The following is a 12,287-nucleotide window of genomic DNA, read 5'->3' as shown; positions in this document are numbered from 1 at the left end:
AAATATAATAATTTCTAGCTCAAGCGGTTCAAAAGTTACATGTGTTGTCACGCAGTGGAAGGCTTTTTACAAAGATGAACTGGTCGCCTTTCTGCTGCTTATTGCTAAGTATAGGTATTAAATTGGCACAAATGAGGTGCAAATTGTACTCGGACAGTGTTAAAAAGTGTAAAAATGACAAAATAATGAAATACTATAATAAAATGTGCTGCATTGCGCCGCATAATTTGCCTTTTCTTGATGCATAATTTCATTCACCCTGATGCATAATTTGGCTCTCCCCTGCCACATTATTCCAGTGGCCCTGATTATAGGCATAATTCATAGGAGGATTCAATTCCTGAACTCACTATTAGACCGCAGCGCACAATTCTGCCCCTGTGACCGTTCTTCCTTTTGACGTCATGCGTGTCCTATAGATTTTATTATATGTGAATGTTTGTTTCAAGAATATGTTTCGCCTCCCCAGGTCTCAGGAATAGGTGGCCTTCACCGGGCCCTGTTATGCAATCTCTGGATCTGAAGCTGTGGGTCTGATTGGGGTCTTCAGACATGAGGGTCCCCGGTGCCCTGGAACTGGTGCTGTTCTGGCTCGTCTGTCGCGTGGCCACCCCTGTAAGGATCTGTGCCTTCAACGCCAAACGCTTCGGGGAGGCAAAGTTGGCCAAAGGTCCCATCCGTGACACCATCGTCAAGGTAAGAGGCACTAGCGGTGCCGGGGAGGGGGGTGGGGGCAGTAGGTTTCCCGCTATCAGATGTACTCCTGCAGGTTCCATATTCACCACGAAGGACCAGAACGATGCAGAAGTGGTTACTTCCGCGTTGTTCTGGTCCTTCTTGGTGAATTTCTGCTGAGATGTGGAACAATGGCGCCGGCTCCCCCTCTCCATACTAGGTGGGACGGCCCTATATAAAATGATTTACTTTCCCAAGTACCTTTAATGGTTTGCAAAATTCGATGTTGGAGGTCCCTGCCCACTTTTTTCAGGCAGTAGAGGCAGAGGTTCGAACGTTTGAGGGGTGGAGGCACTCCACGGACTGCCCTTAACTCTGATGAGACGGACAAGGGGCGAGGGATCGCTTTGCCAGACTTGGCTTTGTACTACTTGTCGCCCGCCTGCTGGTGGTTGACGACTGGTCCTATGTGGACCAGAGGGAGCCGGCCCTGATGCCCGACATCAGGGCTTCGGAGCCTCACAGTTTCAGACGGTGGCTCTACTGTACAAGGAGATTGACGTACCCCGCAGAGCTTATGGACCTAGAGGCACATGGCACGGAGGCTAGGCTGGGTGGGCAGACCAGCGCTCTGAGACAACGCTGTGGGATTCTAGCGCATTGGCGGAGCTATGTGGGGTGTAGGACCACAGGCAGTGGGACAATACTGGTATCTAGAAGGTGGGAGCCCTACGGGATGACACGGTGTGGTTGAAGTTTACGGGCCTACAGAGTCAGAATGGCATGCCAAGGGTAAAGTCCCTGCGTTACAAGCAGGTGAAGTCTGTCCTAATAGGACGGATCACCGGGTTCAGGACCTGGGAGATGAGAGCCCCTTGGAATGCCGGGCGTTGGGTGTCTTACCACATAAACGCGCTCTGTCTCAGCACTGCTCCACGATCCATCCCGGGTCCTCATGTTGCACATATCATGCAGGTTCTATCCAGTCCGGTCCCTCATGTTACACAGATCATACTGGTTGCTTCCAGCCCTTCACGTTACACAGATAATACAGGCTCAGTCTAGCCCAGTCCCTCATGTTACACAATTCCTTCTGGTTCGGTCCGTTGGTCCAGCCCTGTCCCCTGCATTCTACAGTTGTAGGAAGCTGCCTCTCTATATACTATACTTGACCCATGTTCTTTGCTACAATTTTTTATGTTTACAAAATTGATGTTGTAATAAAACTGTAAAGTTTTAAAGAAAAGTTTTGATTAATATGTAATGTTGATAACAAATTTTAAAAAACGAAATTAAAAAGATCTTTTTGTATACTGTATGTAATAAATGTATTTTAATCAGTTTCAATTGTTAGATATACGTAATTTGATAGTGACTTGGTTGAGTGTATACTACTTGAGGTCATTAACACGGCACATAGGGAATCTTGATTTTTTTAAGTGATAACTACCCGGTCCTTTCTGGTCTAACTGGGGTAACTCTCTATTTTTTGTGGATTGTGGTCTGTATATACTATACCAAAGTGAGGTATAGTGTGCACAGACTAAGGTATAGTGTGCAGAGTCCAGGGAGTCCCCAAAGGTTTAGCAGAGGTTTAATTAGGTAAGTACTCACAGCTCTTTGTGGTAGTGTGGGCGAGTAGTTGAGCTTATCCAGAGGGTGTGTTTAGCATTTATTGTATCACTCACGAACTGATAACACACACTCCGCGACAGAATCCAGACCAATTGGCTAAGCATAAGAAAGGTATACTTGGATTTTATTTCTAGAACCAAGGAGGACTTGGTACTGGAGGGTAAAATGTACTTTCAATTGTAAACCTTTACACAGAAATGCAATTGGAAGTGGATTTGCAATTGTTATAGGTTGGTATGTTTTCAAAAATCAGTTTAAATTACACACCAATTGCTTTTAGGATACTTTTTGATTACTTTCAGATTACATAGACTACTTGGGGTGGTATGCCTAGATACCACACAGAGGGATCTCACAATACAAGGTAAGTAAGACTTTTAAAGGTTTGCAGTTAAGTTATTCTTTCTCCATACAAACATCAGTTCAGCACATAACATTGTTAGGGTTACAAAAACATTGATCCCTATGGGAGAAAAATGGTTATCAGTTTCACAGGTAAGTATTTAACTTATGAGTGGGTGTTTTGGAGGTTAGAACCGAGGTTCCCCAAGGCCTCGGTAGGCACTCAAGTTGCACCACCAGCAGCACTGGGGCGGCCCGGTGCAGAGTGCAGGGGTCCAATGTTAGCCAAGGGGGCCTTTGGCTAGGGACTGCTTACGAGCAGGCCACTCTGGTGTAGGAGCAAAGCTCTTGGGGTTAAGGTCCGCACTGCAGGGGCCAACAGCATAGGAGCTGCGCCACCAGTGAGGCTGCGGCTGCAGGGTGCAGGGTGCAGGGTGGAATGAAGACTTTGGGGACCCTGTGATTCTCAATGGAGACCTTCGGTTCGGCAAAGTTGCTGCAGGCTCAGGCAGGGAGAGAAACTTCCTGAAGGTGACCACTGGCTAGAGAGGTAAGGTGGGTTCTTGGGGGGATGCCTGGACACAGTTGGTTGGACCACCCAAGGCCATGGGGCATTGGGTGCAGGGTGTCTTTTGGCATCGGGTTTCTTTACCAGCTCCGGTCGCGGGGGCCCTTCAGGTTGTGGCTGCAGGCGTCATCTTGAAGCTTGAGGGAGGTGGGGGGTGACCAGATCCCAGGTCGGGGTCGCTGGGGAGACCTTCTTGTGGTGTTGGGCCACTCGAACTCTGGTTCTGGGTGTAGGGTGCAGAATCGTTGAGTCGCCCGAATCCAGATTCTCTGGTTGAGTCTTGGTGTGAGCAAATCTGGTGCTCACAGGAGACAAAGTTGGTTAGTTGAGTGCAGGCAGGTCCTCCAGGCTTGGGGGGGGGGGGGGGGGGGTTGCTGGCTGCTGGATTCGCCGGGGTTCGTCCTGTAGGCAGGTCGTAGATGGGACGGGCCAGAAGCGCTGGGGCCAAAGCAGTGGGTGTCCTCTTCTTACTTGCTCAGCGCAGCTCTTCAGTCCTTCTTTCTTCCTCGAATCTGAAGAGGCAAGGTTCCGGGTTGCCCCTAAATACTAAATTTAGGGGTGTTTAAAAGGGTGTTCAGGTCGGGACCAATGGGTCCATTCCATGGGGTGGGTACACCCCCCCTATTACGCCACCCTCCAGTGGGAGGGGGCATGATCCTCTTTCTAATTGGTTGGATCCCCTCATCTTCAAGATGGAGGGGACTCAGAGTTGTGCTTCACCTCGCCTCCCCCACCTGAGGAGTGGGGTTGGCAAAGGTGGGCACACCTCTCTTCCTAGCTTGGTTTTCTCGCGATTCTCCCTCCCAAAGTGGGTAGCAGAACCAGTGGGAGCCAGTTGCTGGGGGCAGAAAAAGACAAGGGCAGCTTCCAAAGGTGGCAGGCCTTCGAAGCTTCGTGGATCCAGCCCATCTTGGGGGAGGAGCATTAACACATCTGCCCAGGATGGGCTTTGTTTCTGGACCCAGAGAGTCCACCCAGGGGTCCAGAAACCTCTCTGGTGGTGCCGCATGGCAGGCAGCCATTCAGGAACCACACCACAGCTGGTCGGTTTTCAGGGTGCATCTCTGATACTCCCTGAGTGTATTTTACATTAAATCCCACACTATCATCCGTGTGGGTCTAATGTGCTGAGAAGTTTTCTACCAGACTTCCCAGTTTTTAGTAAAGCCATTGTGAAGCTGTGGAGTTCGTAATGACCAACTTCCAGACTATATACTCTTTATGGCTTTACTACACTTGCAATGTCTAAGAATGGACTTAGACACTGTAGGGGTCTAGGGCTCGTGCCACTTTACCCTCACCTTAGGGCTAGTGCACCTTTCTGGAAGGGTGACTTACCTAGGCCTCAGGCAGTGGGTTGCAGGTATGGCACACAGGGATGTGTTCCATGTCGACTCTTTACTTTTCTCTGGGCCAAAACATGCAGCCTGCAATGGCAGTGTGTGGGTGGTACAGTGCAAGGCCCCTTAAGATGGCACAATGGGTGATGCAGTCCATAGAGGCTTCCCTAGTCACAGTGCCCTTAGTACATATGCTACCTTTTACAAGGGTCTCACCTGTGTGCCAATTGTGGGTATAAAGCAGGGGTCTTCAAACTGTGGGGTGCGACCCCCAGGGGGGCCGTGGAACGATGCAAAGGGGGTCGTGCCTTCAGTGTCACTTCTGCCTCCAGGGCTTCAGCCCCCCTTCTTCCCCCATCCTGTGTCTCAGCCCGGGCTGCTGATGTGCAGCTCGCGCTCCTGGGGCCTCGGCTGGGCAGTGTCTGGAGTCTTATCTCCAGCCAGAGTTTTCACAGGCCTTTAAAGACCATTAGCATATTTACATGCCTTTGTTAACCGATTACCAAAGATTCGTTTTTAGGTCGAGCAGACCTACCCTCCATGCGTGAGCATTGAAGGTGTCTGCTTCAGACCTATTGTGGCCCGTATTTAGGAATGTGGACAGCTACCAGACGCGCGCTTTGACGAGGTCAGATTTCACCTCTGGAGCAAGCGTCTGGTAGCTGCGCATGCGCGGTGCAAAGCCCTTGCTCACACACAGACACAGACAGCCCCCACCCCTCTGCATGCACGCGCACACACACACAGGCGCGCGCATGCACACGGCACACATACAGGCACACATACAGGCACACTATCCCCTACCTCGCATTCTCTCTCAATCACACAGTCACACATGCGCACACACACGTTCCCTCGTGCACACGCACACACACGCGCGCGCACACACTCCCCCCCCCCCCTCCCCCCCTCCCCCCTCCCCCCCCCCTCCCCCCAGGCATACACACAGGCATGCACGCACTTCACATCAGCCCTGGGCCCCACTCACCAACTGCGTTCTTCCGGCGGGGCTCCTCACGGCGCGTCTCCTCATCTAAATCGGGGCTCCCTCAGGTCAGAGGAGCCCCGCAACAGGCGCCACACTCCTCCTTCTCCCCGGCCCCCTCCTGGGGACCCGGGCTACACCGGACGGCAGGGCGCTCCATGCGCCGGCAGCTCGCGGACGTCGGGAGGCGGGACTTCCGGTCGGCCGCGAGCGGATTGGCTGGCCGGCCAAGAGCTTCCGGGTCGCCGCAGGCAGCGCAGCGGCACTCTCGTTCCTAGTAGTATTGGTAGTTGCCACTGTTGTTTCTGTATGTAATTGGGTGGATGTCAGACCTCTATCTGCTGACGGAAATGCCCCCCTCCCCCCCCCCCCCCCCAATATAATCAACCCAATAAATAATAAATAAATGCACATGGGTAGATTTTCGCACGCCGCAGAAGGTGTTTTGTATCTTTTTATACCCATAACTAGGCTTTCGCTGGTTGGACTTCTTTCTAGATAGTATAGTGCGTAAGAAGTTTGTTTTACGTCTAATTCCTTGACATTTTCTGTCCCACTAAATAGTCTATTTTTAAATGTAATTATTTCAATATGTTCACGTGCTTTTGATCGCAAAAGGGTAGTGTGCCTCGCTTTCGGAATTCGAGTAGAGAAGATTAATGCGTACTTTATCTCGTAACAGCATAGGAAAATACTGATATCTTGCCTGGGTATGACATGGCCGCCACACTGCGCAAGATCGTTAGCGGGAGTTTACGGACCATGAATCGTGAGAGTGGCACTTGCGTCAAGACACGACGAACAGTGCGCGAGCGTTTTAGATTAAGGGCCGGAAATTCTGTGAGTGCGGCATTTCCTCAGGCGATTTTTTTTTTTTTTTTTTTTTTTTTTTTTTTTTTTTTTTTTTCTTCTTAAAAAAATAGATTTATTCAAGCTTATACCTATTATCTCTGTTGTTCCTTCGTTCCTCACTTGTGTTACTGTTTGTTGCCGGCAAAATATCTGCCTTTTTAGCACTTTAAATGATGTTATATGAAATTGTAGTTCCTGGTACCCCCGTCTATACAAGCGACGCAATGTAGTTCAATAGTCTATTGAGCTTTTTTCTTTCATGTTATTGTTGTTAACTATAACATGTTTAAACGAGGGACTTTTTTAATATTAATCGTGTGAGGTATTTAAAGGAGGGGGTGTTTACAGGTTTTGGTACGGAGACTTGGCTTTGAGCGGTGCTGAGAATGAATACTGCCTTTCGAGCGTTGTACACTTTGGGTTTGAAATTATATGGAATATCTGGAACATTTTTGGGTTTTAATAAAGACATTTTGAAAAAAAATGGCAGACATTTGGGGTTTGAATGAGGGACGTTTTGGTGTTGAATGAGCGACACTGCATTATTAAAGTAGATGATGGGGTTTAAATGAAGGGCTTAAAGTTTGTAAATGTAATTTATCTTTCAATGCTAGTACTTAAGCTACAGAAAATGTGTCATTAAAATTAATTTGCATTATGTTATGCTAGGTTCTGCTACTCTACTTTATGTAAACAATGTGTGCTTGTTCTAAACACACATTGAGAGCAAGCACACATTAGACTGCTTCCGAAGCTCAGAAATAGAGTGGAAAGTTCTAGATCTTCAATCAATAAATCAATCAACCAGGGGTTTTAAGCGTTCTACTCGCCCGTGAGAGTCTCAAGGCTCTAGGGGGTGGGGGTTCTGCAGCTCTGTTTAGTTGAAAAGCCAGGTCTTGAGGGCCTTCCTGAAGGTGTTCAGGGTGGGGGGGCGAGTCTGATGCCTGCCGCGTGCCGGGAGCTCTTTCCAGGTTATGGCCGCAATGTGAGAAGGATCTTTCACCTGCTCTGGCTCTGCGGATGCGAGGGGTTTTGGCCAGTTCGAGGTTAGAAGATCGGAGGTTCCTTTTGGGTATTTATTTATTTTTATTTGACAGGTTTTTATATAGCATTGGCTAGACCCGGAGGTATCCGAGCGCTTCACAGGTGCCTAAACAAGATTCCAAGAGTTGATCAAAAACACAGAATATGCAATACAATAAAAACAGACGTTCCATTGTGGTCTGATAAACATGGTCACTACAAAAGCATATACATTTGCATATAAAGTGGCTGGTGAGGGGAACATGCTTCAGGGCTGAGCTGTAGGTGAGGTAGAAATTTGTCAAAGGATAGGCGTGGTTAACAACAGATTGGGGGGGATTGTTAAAAAAAACATAGCTTAAACGATAGGATAACAACAAATGTTTCATTGAGGTCTAGTAGACATATACATAACAAAAGCAGGTACGTATACGCAGGGCCGGCGCTAGGCATGGGGAGCGTGGGCAGCTGCCCAGGGCCTCGCACTCAGCCCACCAGCATGGGGCCCGAACCAATCGTGTACCCTCACACCCTTGCACCCCTCACCCACACTCTCACACCCCCTCACCCCCACACATCCTCACCCCCACACATCCTCACCCCCACACATCCTCACCCCCACACATCCTCACCCCCACACATCCTCACCCCCACACATCCTCACCCCCACACATCCTCACCCCCACACATCCTCACCCCCACACATCCTCACCCTCACCCTCACACACCCTCACCCTCACACACCCTCACCCTCACCCTCACACACCCTCACCCTCACACACCCTCACCCTCACCCTCACACATCCTCACCCTCACACATCCTCACCCTCACACATCCTCACCCTCACACATCCTCACCCTCACACATCCTCACCCTCACACATCCTCACCCTCACACATCCTCACCCTCACACACCCTCACCCTCACCCTCACACACCCTCACACATCCTCACCCTCACACATCCTCACCCTCACACATCCTCACCCTCACACATCCTCACCCTCACACATCCTCACCCTCACACATCCTCACCCTCACCCTCACCCTCACACATCCTCACCCTCACACATCCTCACCCTCACACATCCTCACCCTCACCCTCACACATCCTCACCCTCACCCTCACACACCCTCACCCTCACCCTCACCCTCACCCTCACCCTCACCCTCACCCTCACCCTCACACACCCTCCCTCACCCCCCTCTCCCTCACCCCCCTCTCTCACCCCCTCTCCCTCACCCACCCTCACCCCCACACAACCTCACCCTCACACAACCTCACCCTCACACACCCTCACCCTCACACCCCTTCACTCACCCTCACACTCACACCCCCTCACACCCCCTCACCCACCCTCGCACCCCCTCACCCACCCTCGCACCCCCTCACTCACCCTCGCACCCCCTCACTCACCCTCACACCCCCTCACTCACCCTCACACCCCCTCACTCACCCTCACACCCCCTCACTCAACCTCACACCCCCTCACTCAACCTCACACCCCCTCACTCAACCTCACACCCCCTCACTCAACCTCACACCCCCTCACTCAACCTCACACCCCCTCACTCAACCTCACACCCCCTCACTCAACCTCACACCCCCTCACTCAACCTCACACCCCCTCACTCAACCTCACACCCCCTCACTCAACCTCACACCCCCTCACTCAACCTCACACCCCCTCACTCAACCTCACACCCCCTCACTCAACCTCACACCCCCTCACTCAACCTCACACCCCCTCACTCAACCTCACACCCCCTCACTCAACCTCACACCCCCTCACTCAACCTCACACCCCCTCACTCAACCTCACACCCCCTCACTCAACCTCACACCCCCTCACTCAACCTCACACCCCCTCACGCTCACACCCCCTCACGCTCACACCCCCTCACCCTCACAAAATCACTGTGCTACCACAGCATCACTGAACGCCACAGCATCACTCGTTTGCCATTACAACATCAATCTCTGCGACCATTCAACAACACCTGGTTTAAATATGCTCTCTCAATGTTTGAAGCTTTATTACAAATGTAACAAAAACATGTTAATATTTCACTTCTGTTCTTGGAATTTCGTCACAATAAAATACACTGAACATAATCTTCACAAAAGTTATTTACAAAACTTTAAGCTATTGCCATTATAAATTACAATAACTTTTATTTAATTATTAACTATTTAAAAAAAATTAAAAGCCATTGTTATTTGTAATATCAATACATGTAAGTCACGTAAATACAACACATATTGCATTACAAATGCTATAGGTGTCACATTTGCGAAAGTTATAACTATTGGCATTGTAAATGACAGCTATTAATTTAGTTATTTTCAAAAACAAAATATAAATAAAAAAATTGTCATTTACAATGCCAATAGCTCAAACTTCCTAATGCGAGACCTATTGCATTGCAAATGCTTGTTTATGGTTCCAGTACCCCCTGGGCCCCCACTCTTTCTTACATTTGTATTTTTAGACTTACTGCTGTAGTGTGAATGCATTTAATGAAAATAAATATAAAGTTGGGTTGCCAAAAGAAACATGCCTGCTATGTGAGATTTTGAGATTTGAAAGCTTTATTCGAGTTGTACACTCATAAAAGCACATACATAAAAATACATACACATTTTTTAAAACTTCGACATTTTGTTACAAACATTTGTAATTGGAAATACATAGTATATTAACATAAAAATTATTACCAGTTAAAAAATAAGCTTTTTCATAATATGCGAAAACTAGATGCAGGATGAGGTATAGGAACCTCCGCGTAACAGACCATTCCCAAGATTTAAATAGGTACTCATACCATGCATGTTAGCCGCATTTTATATTTAAAATTCATATATGTCTCCCAGTTGATGTCTGCAGGGGTAAGTCAACTAAGGGAAAATGTAAAATTCAAAGCACATTGAGGGATAGAGCCCTCCTCCTTATGGACCATGCCCACCCCAAGTATTTTGCTGTTCCAACTACGATGGACAATTCAGTGGAGGAACAAATGATTCTCAACCCCTCAACACCGCTACGGACACCAAGATTTCTACATACTGGAGCCAACCAAGATTTCCTTGGATTTGCATAGGCCTCGCAAACGAATAGAAAATGTGCAATATTTTCATTGGGGGCCCCACATGACGGGCAGCACAAACCACTACCAGTTCTCCAACCGGAAGTCAAACATCTCAGGGGGAGAGAACCTGCCCTTAACTGGAAAAATAATTTCCTGTCTAATGGGACAGTTATATAGTCCCAATACTTTTCTAGGGATGGTCTTTGTTTGATTTCCATAAATCTACCCCCCATGGATTCCGAGGTTACGCTCCTCCAAAGTTTCTGGTCAATATGGTTCCAATATATTTCTTTGATACGGGATTTACTAGGGAATACTACCCCGAGGGGGTTTTCCCATAGGTTGGAGAGCCCAAGCTCAGCGAGGACGTCCCTTAGCATTTTTAGCCATTTAATTTTGTGAAAAACGTCTGATTTGGCTAACGCTAGGAACCCCTCAGCATAATGTCTTATTTCCATGGTTGTCCATAGCCGTCTCCAATAGAGGATAGGCCTCAGCCGGGCTCGATCACTAAGCGGTCTTCTGCCTAGATCAAAGCAAAGTGGTATTAATGGGGTACTTTGGGGAAGACTAGTTATCCCTCTCGCAAACCTGTTCTCCGATCTTTGAAGGGTGGTAAGACTCTCAAAGCCCCAGACTTCAGCCCCATAAAGGGTTGCGCCCAAGGCTTTTGCGTCATAGACCATGAGAACAGGTTTTATAGGCCTGGTTTTAGATTTTACTTGCTCGGCCCTAAGGACTCCTGAAATTTGCTGGTGTTTCAGCACCGCCTTCTCTATGTGCCTTGACCAACCCAGTTTGCTTGATATCTCCACCCCAAGGTAAGTGAAAACATCTACAAGCTCCAGTTTAATATTGTTCAAAAATACCTTGGGTTTGGGTTGGCACTTTTGCCCAAAGGCCATCAGCTTGGTTTTGTTTACATTGACCTCTAAACCTCGTTCTTTGCAGAATGCATCAAATATGTTCAGGGCTCGCTGGAGGCCCGATGGGGTCTTGGACACAATCAAGGTGTCGTCTGCGAACATCAGAATTGGAACTCTGATGCCCGCTAACGAAGGTGCGTCAACCACTGCGTCCAATATCCTGTCTACGATGCCATTAATGAACAGAGAGAACAGCAGGGGTGCCATTGCGCAACCCTGCCGCACCCCCCGCTCGACAGGAAAATTGGAAGTGGATTCCCCATTCCTTCCCCACTGAACCTTGGCGTAGTTGCATTCGTGGAGCCGCATTATCAATGTGAGCAAGTCAAGTGGGACCCCTATTTTAGACAGAACCTCCCACAGCGTGCACCTGGGCACCAGATCAAAGGCCGCCCTTAGATCTACGAATGCTACATAAAGGCTGCCTTTACCCAGGAGTACAGTCCCCCACCGTAGCATGGTGAAGCGAAAAATTTGGTCGACCGTACTAGTTGCACGTCTAAATCCTGCCTGAAAGGGGGATAAGGCATTGTTGTCATCTACCCAGGCCATAAGTTTGTCGACCAGCATCTTCCCCACTACTTTTTGCATAGTAGCCAACAAACTTATTGGTCTATAATTTGCCGGGAGTGACCGGTCGCCTTTCTTGAAAATCGGTATTATTACTGCCCCCTTCCATATATTTGGGATTTTTGCCCCTTTGGCCAGACCGTTTCCCAACAGGGTCGCATATTTTGCCCACTGGACCTTGTCGTGTTTAAAGATGTCTGATGGGATTCCGTCTAGCCCGGGGGCTTTTCCCCCCTGCAGCGTTGAAATTACAAATTCCGCATCCTTCTTTTGGAATAGGTC

The 12,287-nt window shown here is 48.8% G+C and overlaps 1 protein-coding gene across 1 annotated transcript in view; it reads left to right on the top strand.

The window, feature by feature from the left end:
* Positions 1-473: 473 nt before the first annotated feature.
* LOC147684366 (deoxyribonuclease-1-like 1) overlaps positions 474-12,287 on the top strand; it is a 31,365-nt gene continuing 19,551 nt past the window's right edge. The window contains exon 1 of the mRNA XM_086942337.1: positions 474-696. Within this exon, the coding sequence (XP_086798463.1) occupies positions 553-696 (144 nt within the window). The 5' untranslated portion in view covers positions 474-552. The remainder of the gene's footprint in view (positions 697-12,287) is intronic.

Source organism: Lissotriton vulgaris, chromosome 10 (genome assembly GCF_964263255.1).
Source record: "Lissotriton vulgaris chromosome 10, aLisVul1.2, whole genome shotgun sequence".
Taxonomy (NCBI): Eukaryota; Metazoa; Chordata; class Amphibia; order Caudata; family Salamandridae; genus Lissotriton; species Lissotriton vulgaris.
The sequence above is the reverse complement of the archived record's forward strand: the minus strand, read 5'-3'. Positions and strand labels throughout refer to the sequence as shown.